This window comes from Hippichthys cyanospilos, chromosome 2 (assembly GCF_059441005.1).
Source record: "Hippichthys cyanospilos isolate Australia breed blue-spotted pipefish chromosome 2, RoL_Hcya_1.0, whole genome shotgun sequence".
Taxonomy (NCBI): domain Eukaryota; kingdom Metazoa; phylum Chordata; class Actinopteri; order Syngnathiformes; family Syngnathidae; genus Hippichthys; species Hippichthys cyanospilos.
This window is the reverse complement of record NC_142370.1, coordinates 21,157,644-21,170,100: the sequence shown is the minus strand read 5'-3', so window position 1 is coordinate 21,170,100 and position 12,457 is coordinate 21,157,644. Positions and strand designations below refer to the sequence as shown.

At 43.4% G+C, this 12,457-nt stretch overlaps 3 protein-coding genes across 4 annotated transcripts; 2 read left to right on the top strand and 1 right to left on the bottom strand.

The window, feature by feature from the left end:
- The first annotated feature begins 985 nt into the window (after positions 1-985).
- Positions 986-4,073, top strand: mmadhca (metabolism of cobalamin associated Da). Of its 2 annotated transcripts, none has more exons than XM_088409087.1 (8): positions 986-1,022; positions 1,287-1,339; positions 1,622-1,763; positions 1,911-2,128; positions 2,353-2,458; positions 2,530-2,645; positions 2,726-2,812; positions 3,494-4,073. In XM_088409087.1, exons 2-8 carry the CDS (start codon positions 1,328-1,330, stop codon positions 3,713-3,715), a joined length of 903 nt encoding a protein of 300 aa, XP_088265213.1. In that variant the 5' UTR covers positions 986-1,022; positions 1,287-1,327; the 3' UTR covers positions 3,716-4,073. The 2 variants fall into 2 exon arrangements, with proteins under 2 accessions (XP_088265213.1, XP_088265215.1); XM_088409089.1 differs by having other exon boundaries at positions 1,002-1,022; positions 2,530-2,657.
- On the bottom strand, positions 3,003-6,273 carry LOC148427831 (uncharacterized). Its single transcript, XM_088409086.1, has 4 exons — positions 6,076-6,273; positions 5,409-5,518; positions 5,180-5,326; positions 3,003-5,075 (listed from the first exon to the last, which is right to left on the bottom strand). Exons 1-4 carry the CDS (start codon positions 6,115-6,117, stop codon positions 4,133-4,135), a joined length of 1,242 nt encoding a protein of 413 aa, XP_088265212.1. The 5' UTR covers positions 6,118-6,273; the 3' UTR covers positions 3,003-4,132.
- Positions 6,274-6,781: 508 nt separating this feature from the next.
- pspc1 (paraspeckle component 1) lies at positions 6,782-12,322 on the top strand. Its single transcript, XM_088409008.1, has 10 exons — positions 6,782-7,387; positions 7,923-8,072; positions 8,160-8,311; positions 8,503-8,598; positions 8,672-8,868; positions 8,987-9,071; positions 10,121-10,229; positions 10,921-10,978; positions 11,559-11,695; positions 12,013-12,322. The coding sequence occupies exons 1-10, from the start codon at positions 7,007-7,009 to the stop codon at positions 12,196-12,198; spliced, it is 1,551 nt and encodes a 516-aa protein (XP_088265134.1). The 5' UTR covers positions 6,782-7,006; the 3' UTR covers positions 12,199-12,322.
- Positions 12,323-12,457: the final 135 nt, after the last annotated feature.

Genomic DNA, 12,457 nt, shown 5'->3' with positions numbered 1-12,457 from the left:
AATATTGCAGCAATACTTCTCAATTATAGTAATTTCAGAGGTTAACAAACACTAAATTGTTTTGTCTTCCCCACACATACAAACCACACCTGAAGTTGTGATGTCTGGCAATTCTCGGGTGGTTAGACACAAAGCGAGCACAAGCAGCTACACGTGTGGCAGTGTGCATGTGACGCATGTGGCAGGTGACGCATGTCTGTATCTTCAAATTGGGACTGTCGGACTAATTCAGGACTAATTCATCAACTGTCTCCTCCGCAAAACATTGCTCTTGTAGTTACAAATTCAAATGTTTTGCTTGTTAGTACAACTGCCAAAAGTGCAACAAGTTCCCCAGATATGGTTCAATACAAAAAAAAACACATTGTAACCAATTAAAATTGACTGCCGGAAGTTCACACCCAGCAGTCCGACACCCATTCGTTTCCCCATGAGAGCCCCCAGTAATAAGGTGGATTGATCTGGGATTTGTGTTGAGCTTTGGCCATCATCTATCACCTCCTGACAGCAATCTATCTTGGGAGTTTGCAATCCTGGACAGTCTTTGTTTCAGAGGGGGAAACTGAAGTAATTGTGTCTGAGGCTGTTAGGTAACAATGAGTCTGAAGTAATTAAAACATTAACCCTGTAGTTGCATTCAAAGTGATTAGTATAGTTTAACTTGGTAAAAGGGGAATGAATTCCTGTATACTGATATTAAATGGGTCTATGGCAGTACTTGTGGAATTACTGTACTTAAGAACTACATCTATTATTCACATTGGGGCATCTATACATCTGCAACACAGGTTAAATCAACATGTTGCCTATTTGTTTACATCTCTGAATTTCAAAATCTAAAAATCGTTAAAAGTGAAATAAATTGTAAAATAATTGCAAATGGGTTAGGCGGCGAGATGATCATTTCTTTGCTGCCATCTTGCGGTGAGTTTTATAGTTGATGCAGCTCACACCGCGCATGCGCAAACTGTCCCAAATCACTTTCCGTAGTTATTTTGCGAAGGTTAATGCGTATTTGAAAGGTAGGAACAAATTGTACTATACTTTAATTCTTCAATGCAGGTGTGTAATTGTGTGTTGTACGACATGTAAAATGTATATTCGGAAGTAGCTTGTTTCGAATTATGTAAAAAAGACAATTAAAATGGAAACGCGTAAAAACAGGATCAGTGTCTTACTTGTGTGTGGTAACTAACCTTAGCTAGCACGTCCAGTTAGCTACAACTTTCTCCCGATAAACGATTCAGACATGCCGTGTTAAACTGTACATTGATGTTTTCGAACAGGTCAGACGGTGTATAAGGAAGGCACAAGTCGACACTCAGCGATGCCCAGTACAGTAAGTGACACATTTATTGCTTCTAGTAGAAGTAACTATCACCTTGCTGTAGCTAATGTGTCACACGAGATGATACAGCTTACATATGCCGTTCCAAAAATGCACATTTAGAGAACGAGCTTGTCGTTAAAATTGAGGAAAGGACGCGCAATTATTGAGTTTTCATGGTATGATCAAAATTCACGAGTCACGGGTTGAACGTTCCGGACAAAAGCGCAAGTGGGTTGTGTCTTTTCTTCGGCGAAGTTTCTCAACCAAAGTAATGCGTTTGGTACTTTGCAGGTGTTGTGTGCTGGAGGTCGACTGGTCCGTTCTCAGACACTAGGTCGACAAATTGTAGCTGCTCTAAAGGCTGGCAGAGTCAGAACGTTCTCTACTGCAAATCCAGATGAACCTTACGTATCGGTGTCTCACACAGAATCGGGTACAGTATCCTTCTGTATTTATTTATTTTCTTTTTTTTTTAGTTAACATCCTCTTGATTACGCGTTAAACACTGTGCATGGTCAAGCTGTTTAATCTGGTCCTTTTTAGCAACAGCTACGAATATAACATGTTTTTTATTCTCCAGGTCCTAGGACTGTGTGGCCTGATGAGAACATGGGACCATTCGGACCCCAGGACCAACGCTTCCAGTTACCAGGCAATGTGGGCTTTGACAGCCATCTGGACGGCGTGGAAGAGAGGATGAAATCTCCAGTAGAAAGAACCGTGCCCGATGTACTAATGGCCCCGTGTAGCGCTGAGAGACAACAATTCATCCTTGCCCAATTTGTCAATGAATTTCAGGTTAGAGTTTCTATTGTATTTTAATGGGTTCATCTTTACCCTTGCTTTTGTAGTCGAGTTTGAGTCATAATAGAAGGGTTCGCTGCAATTAGTAAATCAGAGACCCCACGCTCTTAGACAGTTTGGCTCAACTAAACCTGCCAATATTCTCAACTCAACCTAATATTTACTTCTTTTCATCAGTCTTTGCATTTAAACTTTGTTTTGTTTGTGCTGCCCCTCAGGGGAAACTGGGCCCTATATCCAAGCGCGTCCACAAAGCTGAGCAATACTTCAATCAAACAGACACAGATTGCTCCATAAGCTCCTGTCCCGAATTGTTGAGGAAAGGCGAGTCCCGCATTATGAGTTTACCAAAGTACTTTACGGAAAGCTAACTAAAGAATATTTTATGTTGTCAGATTTGGAGGTTTTGTTCCCAACGGTGCCCAACACTTCCATCACAGTTGTGACCGTCTCGCAGAGGAGCGGTCGCTGCAATGAGGCAGAGTCGGACAGAGAGCAGCTACTCAGCAAAGTGAGACTTGGGGTATGGAGTCCGAAGTTAAATCAGTGCGTTTTCTCATTTGGGATGACTGTGCTTCCCCCTTATTGCAGTTTGTGAGCGGTGCTAAGGAGATGTGTTTTGCTCTTTGGACAGCAGGCTACTGGGCTGACTTCATAGATCCGACAACAGGAGAAGCTGTGAGTTCTTTAGCTGCGTTTTTATCAATAGTCACTTCACCTGGTCCTATTTGCAAAATACAAAGAGCTAAATCTGAATATAAAAACCTCAATTTTATTCCTTAATTAGGATACCTGAGAAGCAAAATGTCAGTATTATGTAGTGCTGTTCCAGACCACCACAAACTACTCTCATTTGAATGTTAGAGGAAGTCCACGCAGAGGTTTTCTTTACAACATGTTCTATGTGACCCTGGTAGTCCAGACACATCATTCTGATGAGTATTTTGTTTGTGGGGTATACGTGAAGCAATGGAATACACAGTTTTATCCATATCGAAGGGCGAGCACCGTACCAATCGCTTTCGTCTAAAAATGGCATCTTAGCTGCTCGGGTAAGGACCGATCGCAGCTCGACTTGTCACATGATCAGACTTAGAGGACAGGTGACCTGTGTTGTAACCTAAGCAATTGTGATGTCATTTTCGGCGCGTGTTTCAAGTCATATCCCCAAATCCAATATTAATCAGAAGGATGAGTTTGGATTAGTGGGTCCAAATCCAGTTGTTTTAACCTGGATCAGACTCAAAACTGCTCCAGTGTTTTGGATCGCCCGTCCTGCGTGAAAAGTGTCACTGTACCAGAATCAATTTCTCAAATTTCTATAGTTGTCTAATTTCTACCCTTGTGTTTCTTCAACAGTACTTTGCATCCCCGCTTAGTTCAAGCGCAGGACCTACAGGGTCGGAGCCACGACATTCTGGCGTCCGCATCGAGATGTCTGGCTCCTGCACGGTTATCCAACACGTCCTAAGGGGAACACCTGTGTTTGTAGGGACGGTTTTCACCAACGCGCCGACCCACAGTGGCGCCATCACACGACTACAAGGACTTTCATGTGAGGTGGATGATGAAGCCGATTAGTTTCTATGGTGCTACCGGTCAATCCAACGTGAACAGGCTTGGCTAAAAAGAGGGAGTGTGTTTTTTATTTGTCGATGTAAAGTGTGTGTTCCACCACACTGCTAGCGAGCAAGCAGACTAGACAGATTCGCAGCAACTCTGTGCTGGCTCTGCGACTGCCCTGCACAGCGTCCTCACACCTGCACTGTGACAATTTACTTCTGAGGAATCATCAGCAGGTGATTTTCGCCGGCAGGTCGTCACTTCCTGAGATTGGTCAGCGCTAATCCTTAGCAGTTTTGAAATTGTGACCTCACAAAGTATTCATGGATTCAGCCGCTGAATCAATAAATTGAATTTCTCAGGCTGCACGGATGAACATTCCTGTAATCTGAATTTGTCACAGGAAGTGCAACTTAACAGTTCCTCAGCCCTATGTCAAAGTTTCTTGTTGGTACAAGAAGACGGCAGCCCTGCCTTTCCATGCTCACGGGCTAGAGAGACTGTTGCAGTTCTTTTTTTAAAAAAATCCTTAATTATAGTAAAACAGTTCTTCTTTTTTGGTGCCAGGAGATTGTTTTTCAAAGCCTTTGCAACAGCTTCCACAAATCCAATTTGACAGCACACCATGGAAAAATATAGACGCTCCTTGGATCCAAATTCGTGACAGAGGTCCTTGTAGATGTTAATGTGGAAGTTGCCAACGTTCTGCGGGTGATTGGGACGCGTTTCCACCACAGTGCTCTTTAGCTGCGCGATCATCCAGTCAATGTCCATCTCCAGCATCGATTTGGCATTGGAGTGGGCGATATGGTCCATCAGCTTCCATAGGAGCACAGTACAAAATATGTTTTCTTTCTTTGTCCATGCTTCTGCTGGCGGGTGAAGACAAAGGTTGGCCATCTTTGTGTGCTCCTTAGCGGGAGTAACGACGTGAAGGTGCGTTTCCACCACCTCGCACGTTTGAGCGCGAGTGGGAAGAGGTACCACCAAAATGTCCATCAAGTCGTCAGATGAATCACTGTCCGCACACTCCTCTTCGTGTCCGCACTGACCCGCCAGCCTCATGCTTTCCAGATAGTCCCGAAGTACGCAGATGGATTGTAGAGCTATTTCGCCGATTTCAGACACCTGATGAGGTACGTCCGGACGTGGCGCAGAGTCCACCTGCGATGAGATTTCGGTCACCGCCGTGTTCACAGTCCTGCACACCTTCGCCGCGACCAACTCAAGCAGGCGATCGCTGCATGGAGACTGAATCTCCCCAGCGTTGATTGTGTCTTTGAGAGCCAGCAGAAGCGAGTCCCAAATGCATGCGTGGATATCGTCCTCTGTCACGCTGCAGTAGTTGAGCGACTGTTGTGGAGATTCGCAGCCATTCCTTCGAGCAGGGGGGGGAAAAAAAATGTTCGATTTGTTTTAGTCTCTCAGTATGCGTTGGTACGGGGTGTGGCATTGGACTTACGATAGATGCATTGGACTTACGATAAATTCTGGGAATGCTCTTCCACCTGAGGCAACACCACGGTCAGAACCTCTTGCGAGATTTTGTATAGAATGCTTTGCCACATTTTCAACAGCACCATAAAAGCATTGCAGTCAAAATGACCATATTCTATTAAGTCCCACGTCCTGCAGATAAAAATTAAGGTGTTAGCCCACAGTGGCAGTTTTTCCCTCGGACGAATGTCTTGACTTATTTTGTTTGACTTACTCGGCTGTTAAGCCATTTAGGTGCAACTGTACTTCAGATGTGAAGAATTCAGTGGCAAGCAGTGGCATGTTGAAGTTGCTGCACCGCTGATTTTTGGGTTCAATTGGGGACTGACAACAAGCATAACAAAATGAATTACGCCAAAGAATTCAATTAACAAACAGCCGCGAAAATCACATGAACATGCGTTTATCCTCATTACAGGAAATAAAAATCTGCCTTCTAAAAGATACTGTTTTAATTGACTCATTCAAATGTGTTTTTCTTTCTTCCGGGGGGGGGGGGGGGGCAAGCCACAGTTTGGCTTTACCCACAGGTGCTTCTTCTAAACCTACAGTTAACCTACCAAATGACCAGGCAAACTGGGGCCAGGTTTTTACGTTCTGGACCCAATTTTCCCATCTCTCGATGACCCCTGATAAGACAGACATGTTGATGTCCGCGGACGAAACGCTGCAACCATCTCCGTGCAGGCGAAAGGTTGCGCACATAAAGCGTGGTCCAATATGAAATGATTGCGTTGACATGCTGTCAATGTAACCGTTAAACGCATCTATTCTTTTACAAAGTAGTTGTGCTCATGTTTGAACATAATTTGAAAAATGAGTACAATTATTGGCGGGTCGGGGAGAGGGGGAGTCCTACAATGCGTGTATGATTTACTTACGTCATCGTGGTAAGGACACTGAACGCTGTGTTCGTTATTCATATTTTTTTTCACGGTAACGATTTGAGAAGCAATGGCACCTGCCTTCCCTTTCAAGGTGAAGTCTTTTGAAGGAAAAACACATTTCACCGCCTCTCGTCAAGGAAACAAGTTAATCACTCCATCTCTGTAATTTGACGCGTTCCACCTTGACAGTGTACGCGCTACGTCTGAACTCGACACGTTTGTCACGTTACGTCATCCACCATGACGTTTCCGAACGCACACACGCACTGTATTGTATTTTGGTAGTACTGTACAAGTTAGTACTTAAATTGGATCGGCTCACGTGAAAAGTAAGCAAGACGTAACAGCGTTGCAGACGTCATTGCGATTCCTGCGTTCTCCCGTGGGACTACAGGTCGCAAATTAGGCTACTGTGCGTAATCGTTTTTGTGTTGATAATGAGAGGAACCGACTGTTTTGTTGTTTTCTTTAGACACTAGTTTAGATTTTTTTCATGTCGCGGGATAATGTATAATTGCTCATTTGAATTTGCGAATTCTAAACACTATGTGAGAGACCAGACGTTGAAATCTCCAACGCTTGTATCGATTTATGTGCACGGAAAAATGAAGGACGGTCGATGTTTCCTTTAAATAGATAACATTTAAAAAAAATGCCTAGTTCTTAAATTACAGCGAGCGGCGCTTTCTCGTTTGCACGCTAGGCCCAGAGATTGCCTTTTGTGCCAGTCAATTTACCAGTAGAGGGCAACAGTGCATTTGACGTGTCCAGTCTGCTGGAAACGAAGGAGACAGTGGCTGTTTACTTCCGGTAACAAATTGTGCGCGGGTCTCTCGCCATATTGCAGTTCTCAATAATCGTCATTCAACCTGTTTTCCTCTCCAATGGAACGCGTTTAGAGTTTTAAAGATATAATATCGAAACTATGGCCGATCAAGATACACCGTTACCAAACCCGCCAAGTAGCAGTTCGCCGTCATCACCTAAGAGCGGCTCAAAGTCCCCCGTCGCCCCCGAAGATGAGCAAACGCCGGCCAACAAAGACAGTCTGGCGACTCCGGTTGAGCAGTTAATTGAGGACGAAGAAGCCCCGGTGGAACGCGATCAGACTCCTCTACAGATGACGCTTGATATTTCATGTTTTAGGAAACCGGGATTGAAAACGTTCACGCAGCGCTCCCGTCTATTTGTTGCCAATCTGCCGCTGGAAATACCCGAGGAAGAATTCGTCAATTTGTTCGCTAAATATGGAAATACAGCCGAAGTATTTATTAACAGAGAACGAGGATTTGGGTTTATACGTTTGGTATGTATAAAGCATATCAATTAAGTCCTATCACCATTTGAATTAAGATTTGTTTTGTTGTTGTTTATTTTTTAATACACTACAGTCCTCAAAATGTTCAAGAGAAAACAAATCGAGCGAGTGCCTGGCAAAAGTGAAAGCTTTAATTGTTCATTTTGGGTTGAATTCAGCACACGACTGACATCATACCTACACGTTTATTGCGCAATAGAAAAAACCTGTATAAAGTAATGTAGTATGCATTTAACAAGGCTCATAAATCAATACTACGGTATTGGATGCTGATTTCCGACGTCTATATTTGGCTGGTGAGTTTTAAATTCTTTTCTGGGAAAAGTGCAACATTTCTGATCTGAACAAAGGTATCATCCTTTTAAATTCTTCGTTTAGGTGTAAGTTCTGAATGGCAATGCAGTTTGAACTTTTATAGAGTCAACATGCAGACAGTTTTTTCTTTTATTGTGATAATCCTGTGTAATTGAAACATTTGCACAGGTGCGAAGCAATTGTTCATCTTTTCGTTTCTGTCTTCCAGGAGAGCCGTACCCTAGCGGAGATTGCCAAAGCTGAGCTAGATGGGACAAAATTGAATAATCGAACAATCAGGATCCGCTTTGCTGCGCACGGAGCAGCGCTCACCGTGCGAAACCTTTTGCCTGTTGTCACGAATGAACTTCTGGAGCAGGTATTGAAGCCAAAGAGTTACATAATATCTCTTGGTTTTCCTCTTGTGCGCAGTAGTGAAGATGAGTGACTCCCTTGTTGCTTTCAGGCCTTTTCGCAATTCGGCCCAGTGGAACGGTGTATCGTTGTAACCGACGACCGTGGGCGGCCCACTGGCAGAGGGTTTGTGGAGTTTGCAAGTAAAGAGGCTGCACGTAAAGCCCTGGAATGCTGCACAGAGGGAGCATTGCTGCTCACTGCGTACGTTTGTGTTTGAAATGATTATTATGTCTGCACAACAACTGACGAGCCTTTCAAATCCACCAAAACCAAGCAGTTTTTTGAGTTGAGGTGCATGCACGATGACAAGATTTAGAATTATTATTATTTTTTCTTTTTGTAATTACACTGCAGTACAGACTGTATAACATGTTTGTGGTCCCTCTCCCTAGCACACCTTGCCCAGCCATTGTAGAGCCCACAGAGCATTTTGATGATGAAGACGGGTTGCCTGAAAAGATGTTATCGATATCTCCAAAGTACCTCAAGTGAGTCAGAGGATGATAAATGATGCAGTTGTTAGTGACTCCAAACAATGGAAGGTTGTTTGTCTTTCATTAGGGAGCGCGCACAAAAACCGCACTTCGCCCAGCCGGGGACATTTGAGTTTGAATACTCGTCTCGCTGGAAAGCGCTCGACGAGCTGGAGAAACAGCAACGAGAGCAGGTGGACAGGAGTATTAAAGAGGCCAAACAGAAATTGGAGGCTGAACTGGAGTCGGCGAAACATGAACATCAGCTCATGTTAATGAGGCATGGTAGGATTTATTTGGACCGCTTCAGCTAATTACTGCTAGTTACTACTATTAGTAGTTACTGGATTTGGATATTCTATCGCTTGCTACTATTCTTTCTCAACTTTGCCGTCCTATCCAGATCTAATGAGACGGCAAGAAGAGCTCAGGCGGCTCGAGGAGCTTCGAAACCAGGAGCTGCACAGGCGAAAGCAGATAGAGTTGAGGTGTGTCTTCCTTGCCTACATCACGAAAGACGGCACACAAGCAATTTGGTGTATCATTCTTAAGTTCCTTTTGGGCATTGAGAATAGTATCGAATAGAATAGGTCTTTCCTGTCATTGTAAGATGTACCATGTACAGTACAATGACATTTAAAAGTGAGAGTCAGTGCAATACAAAAGACATAATAAATACCAATAAATGCATTGAACAAACACAATCATACATTCTGCTTGTCGTTGTTGCATGATCTCAATGTTACTGTACATGCGTAGTATGTTAATGATTGTTTTCTACGGTATTGGGGATAGTTATTGCCCTGGAATAGAAACTATTCTCGAATCTGGTTTTCCTCATCAAGATTATAAATATACATTTTAAGACTAATTTCATAACCGTACTACCGCAATACAGTGATATTTTTGCTCAAGGTTAGCATACCATCAGAATCTGATCATTGTTTCATACTTACTTCCATTATAGCCACATTTTGTCTTTATTGTTGACCACGTTCTCTTTCTGTAACGTGTGTATTGAAAAGTGGCACTTAGTCTTATTAACTAGAGTGGATCCGACGATGTGCACAAGGTTTGCATTTCTTTCCCACCACACGCTTGACTTATTTCACATTTTAGATGGTGGAATTGTAAATAGTGTAAGAGAAAGCACAATACATGATTTTTAGCCAGTGGTTTACTGGCTGCTGGCCCCGGATCGCTCGTCAAGAGCAAGAAATGGTTGCGTGAAAGAAACGCCTACGTTTGTCATCCAATCGGATGACGGTGACATCACAGCCCTCCTTGGACCGCGCTCTAGAATCACATCATATCATGTTATGAGGAACGGTTCCACAGCCCTAAAGAAATGTAATGGAAAATTGAGCACACATGTCAGAACCAGGCTGTTACGAGATGGAACTGGTAGAATGGAAAATGGGCTTTTGTTTACTGTCCGGTCTCCGTTGGATTGATTGGCGGGTTGCACTATGTTATGCTGCAACGAGATCACTATGTAGACAACTGAGCACTCGAGACATTCCTTCCTCAATTGCAGGCATGAGGAGGAGAGAAGGCGACGAGAGGAAGAAATGATGAGAACACAGAGAGAGCAGGAAGAGCTGAGGCGCCATTCAGATGCTTTTAAAAATGCCTACCAGGACAATGTAAGCGTAGCAGACTCATGCCCTCAAACAAACCCAATCCTACGTTTTGCCACAAAACTGAGCAACAACACACAACCAAACGTTAAGTCAAAAGCTAAAACAGATTGGGTTTGTGTTTGCATGTCACAAAAGAATATATTGGATGATTTGATCGAAACAGACAAAGACAAATATTTTCAACACACTGACGTCAACTTTGACAAGACTTGGGAATTTTGATTTCCGTCGTGGTTATGTTCGTATGTATGGAAGGCTTGAATCGTAAACGCGTCATATTGCCTCCTTTTGCGTGTCAACAAAAACGATTTTTCCAGTCAAATTAATCCATATGTAAACTCAATCTACACCATTTTGTGGTTACCACGAGCACGGCATTTACTAATGACTCATAATGACATGATGTCTGGCATAAAGACAAACAATCTGCTTTGAACAAGTTTGCAATGAAGTCACAGAATACGTTTATTATTTGATCCCTTTGAGTATTAAATCCCACCACAGGGTTAAAGGTAAGTACGCGTTCACTTTTTGTTACAAAATGTCATGAATTCTCACAATTTAGAAAATATTCCAATGCTGTCAGTCACTCACATATTTCATCCAGTGTTGTGTCAACTCTTGTCCGTCGCAGATTTCCATCAAAACGGATATGTAAGTTTTTCCTCACTTTGTTTTCCTTTTTTTTTCCCAGAGAGAACAGGAAATGAGAGTGGCTGATCTGGGCCCCCGCGGAGCCGTTAATATGACAGGTATGGCCGTAATTACGTACGCCGCAGTCCATGCTACAACAAGTGGACGACGATGTGTTTCGTAGTCGTGCGTTTCTTTCCCACCTAATATGCATTTGGAAATTGCATGGAAACATAAACGCTGTAGCTGTTGTACTTACAAAATCCTAATGATGTCGGGGTCTGGGGAGTGTGATGACCCCTGGCAAAAGTTACGGATTCACCAGTCCCTCCGAATCTTCTTTCAGTTGTTTCAAAATTTCAAGTAAAAAACAAAAAGCCATTTCAATGGCTTTGAAAAAAAACTATGGAAAAATATCAAGAAAATAATGCAATAACAGTTATTTGTTTAGAGCAGCATTGAGAAAATATGGAATTACTCTGGCTTTTATAACGGCTTGCCGTCACAGGCATCAGCTGAAAGTGGTTATTATGATCCTTTTCTCTAAGGATCACAATCAAGGTTTTTGGCAGGAATAACAGATAAACCGTAGCGAGTTGGCATAATGGTTTCCGTATTTCTAAAACGTATTTCCGAGCGAACGTGGCACCGATCCCTCTGATGACAAGCCCTTGTCTGTGTGTCTTGTTCTGTGTGCAGACGGCTTCAATCGAGCCTTGCCAGGGTCGGCTGGAAATCAAGGTCAAATGATAAGCGTGGCTGGAAGGACCACCGGCATCATTTCAGAGGGCGCTTCAAACGCGGGCCCACTGCTGATGTCTGAAAATGGCATTACGGTAATGCATTTGCCCATCGCTGCCGCGAGTGTTGGCCTAAAAGGGAGGGAGGGCTTTTTTGTTGTTGTTGTTTAGAGGATTTGCGGTCGGGGCCTTGATATTGATCAATGAATTATGAATTATTGACACTGCTTGCACATGTCTTTCTTTCACTTCAAACCCCAATCTGTTATTTCTGGACCATTTTGGATCAAAACAACTCTCGACACATTGCAATAATAAGATTGGGATTGACTGGCCTTTTGCGGATACCCGATTTGCCTTCGTCACCCACATGCTGCCGTATCAACATATCCGATTCTGCTTTGATGCCACAGCGGGGCGACAGATATCCGCCGAGTGGTCTGCTGACAGGACGCGCTGAGACGGAGCCACCGAAGCAGCAGCATCCGTCGCCGGCAACAACGCAGGGCTCTCCTGGCGGTCCGTCCCCGGCGTTTGGAAGGGGGACTCCTGTCGATGAAGTGTTTGATGGACCAAAGGGCAAGCGCCCCCGCTATTGACCTCATTCTTTTTCCACAGTGACTTTTTCTTCCTTCGCTACTCAGTGAAATGTCAATGCGTGCGAATCTATTTCTTGCCGCAATTTTTAACGTTTGCATTTTTAAATAAAGGTTTTAGACCTTGGCTGTCACAGTCTATGTTTTTACATCTTATGTTGTGTCAATGTATGAGCACGGTATTGCACACTCTTTCAACATCATCGTGACTTGATAATTAACTCTTTAAGGCGGTGCTTATCTTTTTTTTTTTTGCAATACA

Excerpts from the sequence above, each read along its gene's own strand:
- mmadhca (XM_088409089.1), top strand. Across the intron at positions 2,459-2,529 it reads TCCCGAATTGTTGAGGAAAG|ATTTGGAGGTTTTGTTCCCA; the intron begins GCGAGTCCCGCA and ends TTATGTTGTCAG. Across the intron at positions 2,813-3,493 it reads ATCCGACAACAGGAGAAGCT|TACTTTGCATCCCCGCTTAG; the intron begins GTGAGTTCTTTA and ends TTTCTTCAACAG.
- LOC148427831 (XM_088409086.1), bottom strand. The coding sequence starts at position 6,117 with ATGAATAACGAACACAGCGTTCAGTGTCCTTACCACGATGAC. Across the intron at positions 5,327-5,408 it reads CTAAATGGCTTAACAGCCGA|GACGTGGGACTTAATAGAAT; the intron begins GTAAGTCAAACA and ends TTTTATCTGCAG. Across the intron at positions 5,076-5,179 it reads GAGCATTCCCAGAATTTATC|GAATGGCTGCGAATCTCCAC; the intron begins GTAAGTCCAATG and ends CCCTGCTCGAAG.
- pspc1 (XM_088409008.1), top strand. The coding sequence starts at position 7,007 with ATGGCCGATCAAGATACACCGTTACCAAACCCGCCAAGTAGCAGTTCG. Across the intron at positions 8,599-8,671 it reads ATATCTCCAAAGTACCTCAA|GGAGCGCGCACAAAAACCGC; the intron begins GTGAGTCAGAGG and ends GTCTTTCATTAG. Across the intron at positions 10,230-10,920 it reads AAAATGCCTACCAGGACAAT|AGAGAACAGGAAATGAGAGT; the intron begins GTAAGCGTAGCA and ends TTTTTTTCCCAG.